The sequence below is a fragment of the Nannospalax galili genome, unplaced genomic scaffold (genome assembly GCF_000622305.1).
Source record: "Nannospalax galili isolate Female #2095 unplaced genomic scaffold, S.galili_v1.0 scaffold521, whole genome shotgun sequence".
NCBI classification, from domain to species: Eukaryota; Metazoa; Chordata; class Mammalia; order Rodentia; family Spalacidae; genus Nannospalax; species Nannospalax galili.
Window position 1 is genome coordinate 1,112,607 of NW_008344634.1, and position 7,535 is coordinate 1,120,141.

At 34.5% G+C, this 7,535-nt stretch overlaps 1 protein-coding gene across 4 annotated transcripts in view; it reads left to right on the forward strand.

Moving 5' to 3' along the window:
• The window catches only part of Fancb (FA complementation group B), a 33,436-nt gene that overhangs the window by 10,588 nt on the left and 15,313 nt on the right, over positions 1-7,535 (forward strand). For all 4 annotated transcript variants that reach the window (XM_008840888.3, XM_029567251.1, XM_008840889.3 and 1 more), the window contains 3 exons: positions 1,057-1,209; positions 2,406-2,498; positions 6,711-6,842. In XM_008840888.3, coding sequence (XP_008839110.1) covers positions 1,057-1,209; positions 2,406-2,498; positions 6,711-6,842 — 378 coding nt within the window. The remainder of the gene's footprint in view (positions 1-1,056; positions 1,210-2,405; positions 2,499-6,710; positions 6,843-7,535) is intronic.

Below are 7,535 nucleotides of genomic sequence, written 5' to 3' on the forward strand. Positions count from 1 at the left end.
AGTCATCAGGTAGATTTCACTGGTAATGTTTATCACCTCTACTATTTTACATGAAGTAATTTTTTTTAATTTTTAATAACTATATGATTAGAAGAAGCATTTCATTACAGCTTTAACATATTCAGTAACACACTCCAGAGCAAGAGTACATCTCTTTCAAGGTAATGGACCTTTAAGAAATCTATTATAAACTTGGTGCCCGCTATTCTGCTATAAACTTAAAACATTCTATTTAAGTAGGATGCTTCTAGGTCTCACATTTTTTTTAATTTTTAATAACTATATGATTAGAAGAAGCATTTCATTACAGCTTTAACATATTCAGTAACACACTCCAGAGCAAGAGTACATCTCTTTCAAGGTAATGGACCTTTAAGAAATCTATTATAAACTTGGTGCCCGCTATTCTGCTATAAACTTAAAACATTCTATTTAAGTAGGATGCTTCTAGGTCTCACAGTGCTAAGGATCTCTTTCCTTTTCTGTCCCTGGTAATAACTAGGCCTCAGCCAGCACTACTGGGATTAAGCTGTGAAGTTCACGTTGAGGTTATTCTGCTTTGAGAACTCTTAAAACATGTACTAGTACCCTCTGGTTACCCGATGCAACTGAATTCCTTGGGTAATTGATCTGATTATCAACAACATATTTACTAAGACTTATGGGAATTAGGGTCATCCTTACAGAATCTTCACGAGCGTTTTTCTAATGTGTAATGTTAGGCGTCTCAAAGTTTTAGTTATGAGAAATGTTAGAATTTGTATGTGGCTTATGGTGAGATTTTAATATAGAAATCAGGAATATGATCGCCTCTAGATAAGCATTAGTAAAGTATGATGTAAGAATCTTGCTATTTACAAAGTTACAATGTCTTACATTTTCTGATCCTGTAGTATCTTTATTAGTTTTATAGTACTGTTTCCGTGAATCCTTTGTAAGAATGAAGTTAACGGGTTACAACTGCATAGAACAAAATGCCTTACCAGTGTGTTTCACATGTTTTGGTTAACTTTGTTTTCTTTCTTCCTCCTTCCTTTAATGATGTCTGTCCCTCAGGTCATTGCTAAATGGGACAAAGTTCACTTAGGACTGGTAGATGACTTTATTGGAGTGGGAACAGAACAAGTATTGCTCCTTTTTGCTGATTCCCTGAACTCATTTTGGCTAACTCCATTTAAAATAATAGATCTTGTCAGAATAAAGTATTCAGTAAGTTCTATTTACTTATTATAATTTATTTTAAGAGCCTCTTTAGAAAATTTAAGTATTTAGAAGCTTGGCCCACTATTTAAATATTTATGATTTCAGACTTAAAGTTTAATATTTTTAAAGTACAAATTGAATCTTTTAAATGTACATTCACTCTTTCAACAAATATTATGCAAATTGACATTATTTTTAATAGAAACTTGTATTATGGTATATGATCATGGTATATGACTCAAATAATAGTAATGCTATAAGTGAACTTTATTGCTGCTTCTGAAAATTCATATTTTATATCAATAAATAATATTGCATTAGTGAAGGCATAAAATGAAGTGAAACTACTTTATATCAATAAATAATATTGCACTAGTGAAGACATAAAATGAAGTGAAACTACTTTTTATTTATTTTTTTTATTTTTTGTTTTTTTGAGACAGGGTCTCCCTATGTAGCCCTGGCTGTCCAGGAACTCACTGTGTAGACTAGGCTGGCCTCAAACTTATAGAGCTCTGCCTGCCTCTGTCTCCCCCATGCTAGGATTAAGGTATGCACCACCATGCCCAGAAAATCTACTTACTAAAAGAAGAAACAAAGGCCCTTGAAATGATTTCATGGTAAAGGACCCTTATCACCAGGTCTAATGACCAGAGTTCCAATTCCTGAACCTACGTGGTGGAAGGAGAGAACCTGGAAGGAGAGAACTGACTCCATAGTTTATCTTCTGACCTCCACATACATACCCAAGATACACATTATGGCAGCCCCATTGTGATATAGATGTAAAATATGTGTGTGTGTGTGTGTGTGTGTGTGTATATGTGTGTATATATATATATAGTGGTTTGCGATATCTTATAATCTTTATGAGAAGGGAAATTATTTTCCTGAAGTTTTGGATCGGTGCAGAATCAGAATTGCTCCAGATTTTTCATCTGTAAAATGGAGATAATTGTTCTTTTTTTTAAGTTAGAGGATTTTAGGGTCTTAATGAGCTCATGCTTTGTAACACAGTCTACAATTTTAGGTGGTAATAGTATGACCCGTAGTGATTATTTTTCTAGTTATCAGATGTAGAAAAATACATAATTTAACTTTCATGAGAAACTATTCTTTGCATAAATAGTAATTGTATTTTGTTAATCTTATGCATTTTCAATTTATTAAAAATTTTCTGCTTTTAATGTTTCTGTTTTTAGAGTGATCCACTGGATAGGAATGAAGACACTTTACAGGAAAGGGAACATGAAAATTATTACCTGGTGCTACCAGCTCTGGAAGCACAATTAAAAGTTAGTGTCTCGGTTTGCCTTTTTCTTTTTCTTTTGATTAGAAGTAAAGAATAGTGAAAGAAAGGTGGTTACAGTGTTAAACGACTCAGTGCTTAGTTATAAAATGGTATTTTAAGGATCTCTCCCTTTTGGACACCTCTGTAGACCCTAATAATATTATGATGCTTAGTGGGTACATTAGACTTGTAATTCTAGCACTTGATAGGCTGAGACAGGGTGATAGTGAGTTTGAGGCTGGTTTGGGTTGTACACAGTGAGTTCCACACCAGCCTAGGCAACATAGCAAGACCTGTCTCAAAAAATACCCAAACTATTATATCTGCTAAAAGTGATAACTTTTAATAGCAGGATTTACTAGATTTTTATGCACACTTGATATGCATATGAGCAGTATGTAAATAAAATGTTCTAATGGATGAAGAAACATGAAGAGCGATAATGTAAACCTTATGCCCTGAGCACATCGAAGAAGGAAAATTATGGGGAAAGAAATTATAATATGTAACATAAAATTATTTTCCCTTACATAAATGTATATTCCTTTTTCTTTTTTTTTTCTTTTTTTTTTGCGAGACAGAGTCTCCCTGTAGCCCCAGCTGGCCTGGAACTTGCTATGTAGATCAGACTGGCCTCAATCTCACAAAGATTCCCCTGCCTCCGGCCTTTTGGTGCTGGAATTAAAGGCATGCCTACCAAGCCTGGCTTGAACATACATTGTTATAGTACTGCTGAGAATGTAGTCTTTTTAGGGGAAAACTTGTTAAAACTACTGAAATTTGATTTGCATGGCTTTTTACTTGCACAATTTCACTTTTACAAATCTGTTATAAGGATGAAGAGATACTACATTGGGGGGACAGAATGTGGGACCTGTACTACTGCAGCATGCACTTTACCACTGAGCTATGTTAGACCCAAGATGATTGTGTAAGAAGATGACGTTTTGGGGGCTGGAATGATTGCTCAGGTCAACAGTGTTTGCTCCTCTTGCAGAGAACCCGAGTTTGGTTACCAGCACCCACATGGCAGGTCATAACCACTTGTAAGTCCAGTTCCAGAAGACTGCAACACCCACTTTCTGTCCTCCACAGGCCCCTGCATACATGTGATACACATACATACACTTAGGCATGCACACATAAAGTTAAATCTATAAATATGAAGAATGTGAAGTATTTATAAATAAAAATGTTGATTAAAATTTTATATATCCATAGCTAGGGGAATGGTACATAAATTATAATATACCAGAACCATGGGATACTTAGAAATTGATAAATAGAAAGGATAGATATATAGAAAGAAGGGTTTGGTTATTTTTTTAATATTTATTATTTTTATTTTATGTGTATGAGTGTTAATGCCTGCATGTACGTAAGTGCACCTGTGTCGTGCAATGCCCGCAGAGGACAGAAGAGGTCGGATCTCCTGGAACTGGAGTTATGGATAGTTGTTAACTGCCATGTGGGTATTGGGATTCGAATTTGGGTCTTCTGCAAGAACAGTTAGTGTTCTTAACCGCCGAGCCATCTCTCCAGCCCCCTGGTTTTGCTTCTGCTGAGCCATCTCACCAGCCCCCTGGGTTTGGTTCTTTTAAATCAGGATGATCCTGATTAAAAATAACTTGAAATGATAGATGAAATACTTTTTAAAAATTCTTGAAATCTTCAAAAATCTAGCAATATAAGTCTAACTCAGTAAGTCAAATGTTCCATGCTGGAGACTAGAAAGATAAAAAAGAATATTGATGCCCCTTTTGTCCTGAGAACAGATTACTAAGCCTTGTAGAAATAAGCACAAAATCTTCTGGGAATACAAATTTATACACTAGGCCTCAGAGAAGTCTCACAAGTGGTATTTTTTTCAAAGCAAATGAGCCACCCCCAGAATAGACATGTAAAAAAAAAGAAGACATCATGAATAATTGTTTACATAAAATAATCAAGTAGCTTTTATATCAAAACACATTGAAAAAAAAAACTCAGTGGATTTGAATAGTTAAAAGAGCTGCAAAGCAAATTAGTGAATCTGAAAATACTACAAAAATTAGCCAGAAAGTAGCACAGAGACAGAAAAATACGCAAGGTTTTTGTGTTTGAGAGAAGGGAGAGAAATGGATGTCTGGGAGATAGTTGCCTGTTCATTTTGTTTCACAAGTCAGCAGTAGCTGCCATTGCAGATAGTAAAGTTCCATGTGTTGAAAGGAACTTTTAACACTTATTTTCCCCACTCACATTTTACATATGGCAAAGCATGGAGACCCAGAAAGATTAAGAAGTGCCTTATAGCTAAAACTAGAAGCCACTGCATTGTTCTTTTTTGCTCATGAAATTTGTTTCAAGTTGGTTGTTGGCAGGGAAAGTGGGGGATCCAGACCTTGAAGAAGCTTGTGAACATTATGAACATGTAGCGGGATATTGAGACCGTTGTTTGTAATGCTCTACAACTAGGCCAGATGAAAAGCAGAGAGGTGAATTGCAGTCACTGTATTGAATACAGGGAAGCACTGGAAGGAAAGATCTACAGCTGTTCGGGATATAGGAACAACTCCAAAACCTGATGTACACAGAACGACTCAATGTATAGAATGTTTAGAAACAAAACACACAACTCAAAATACTCTTTAGGAATGCATAGAAATGTACTACGATTAGGAAGATAAGCTAAGAAATTACCTTAAGAGGTCCAGAGTAGTGTTGCTTCTGGTATCGAAAGGGAAAGTTTGGTTGTTGTGGGCCCCCACACAGCTCCTAAAGTGCTATCATTTGGCTTGGACGCACTTTTGTGGTTACTGACTCCATTTTTAGTCTATAAACTTTTCTATGTTGTGAAGTCTTCAGCATGCAGAGCTCACACTAAGGAACATTAAAGTAAAGTTCAGTGTCATGCAGTGCAGTTTGTTCCTGTATTGAATTTTTGGTGTCGTTTCTGGTTGTAAGGAGGTAAATGAAAACAGTCCTTAACATACATCGACAGATTCTGGAAAGGTAAGCCATATGTTGGCTGTGTGGAATTCTGTATATAGGAAAAGTAGGTGAGGAATACATTAATGCTTCATTTTTTTCTTTTATAGAATGCTTCATTTAGCTTTATAGTTTCCTAACCAAAATTCACAAAATTGATTATTTAACTAGAGATTTGCTATTGTGTCCTGGCTCAGGCACACGATGAGGATGAGGGAGGAACTGAGGGGGAGGCAGTGCTTATTCCAGAGGGTTCGTTTTCAGTCTGCCCACCTTGGATGGGTACATATCCTCCCACCCAAGTTAAAAGTATTTGAGTGTATGAATGCTATGAGGCCAATAGAACCAGGTCAACAGGAGAACTTTAAAAATATTAGCTAGCCACTTCCCGTACACTGTGCAATGAGGTACAATTGAAATAATTCAGTCTTTTCCTATCCAACTTCTGTGCATTGATAAAAACAAAATTTGCCTACCTTAAAATTTAATTCAAAAGAAAGGAACTCCAGAGGGGAATGCATTTAGTTTTTTAAATGTAGAAAAACATGTTTTATTAAAATCCACATTAATACTTAAACACCCTCAGATATCATCTAAAATGAAACAACTTCTATCACTTCAATCACAAGACTGTTTAAATTTTCAGTAGCAAAATATATTTCATAACTATTTCATCCTTAGAGCTGAAATATATTTTTCTTGTATGGTAAAAGAAATGTATTGCCCTGTGCCCTTTTCTGCACAAAAATTATATTTTTTCAATGGTTTTCAGTAGATTTTTGTAAGTAAACTATACTAGCATAAAAATAGATTGAGGACTGTTCCTCACAGTACATGTTATCTTTGAATTTTGCCGATCAAAGTGATCATTTCTGTTCTTGATATTTTTGCTTATACGAAAGCTTTGACTTTGAAGCAGAAATTATTTCAATAAGAGAAACAGGGCTTTTTGGTGAACGTAAAACTGTTGGGCAGCCTTAGTCTCACAGACCTCTGCCTGCCTCTGCCTCATCATTCTCAACTTAATACATAAACTCTATAGCAGTTGTTTCCTATATCTTACCTTGAAACAGAAAGTACTTTTTTGTGGTAGATCCTTAGAATCTACAAATACAATAGTTTTTCTCTGACTTTCTATACTAAAAGGAATTGTAAAGCTTATTTGGAGAAATTTTTTCCTGAGTTAATGATATGTCCAATTTTATCTGAAATGATTTCTCTGGTAACTAGTTTCCTTTCTACTTTACAGGCAGAATTGACTTTTCTTCAACGAATAAAGCAGCATATCTCCCTTAAGGATGAAATTATTACAAAATCTTGGGCCATACTTAGGAATTCAATTCAAGGGACAGATGATAGTAGTGTATCCAGTCAAGGCAAGGTACTGCTCATCATGTGGCTGTTAGCATTTGATGAACTGAAAATGTGTAAATTGTTGAAAGGTGATTTAAATTAAAATGTTAGAATATAGTAGAAAATATTACTTAGTGGATTGAGAAAGAAAAATGACAGGGATTATAATGGTAGACTTTAATGATATTGAAATATGTTTGATTAAAGGAACCAATATTTTCCTAATTCATTGTGTATACTAAATGTGAACCTTGAGAAGTCCTTTTGTTTAAAAAAGTTTAACAAATTTTTAGTTGTGTGATTTGCATAGAAATTACTCATAAGAAAATTATACATTATACTGAGCATGGTTTAACCTCGTCATTGATGGTGACACAGTTTTGTCACTGATATAATTGCTCTTTTTCTCAGCCACATCGTTTATTTCTAATATTCCTCTAGTAAATGTCCTGAAAACATTTTGTTCTGTTTTCTTTTTTTTTTTTAATTTTTAAAAATGATTTATTTAATAACAACATACTTAGAAGAAGCATATCATTACAACACAGTTGACATATTCAATAACGTTTTCCTGAGGTAGGATGCATCTCTTTCAAATTTGGCTGTAAATTTTTAGGTTTACAGTTGAATTATTACAGTTATACAATATTGTACTCATTATAAACCCTATAAGACATAAATTAAATGATGTTTTAACCTTTAAAAAGATCTCCATTTCATT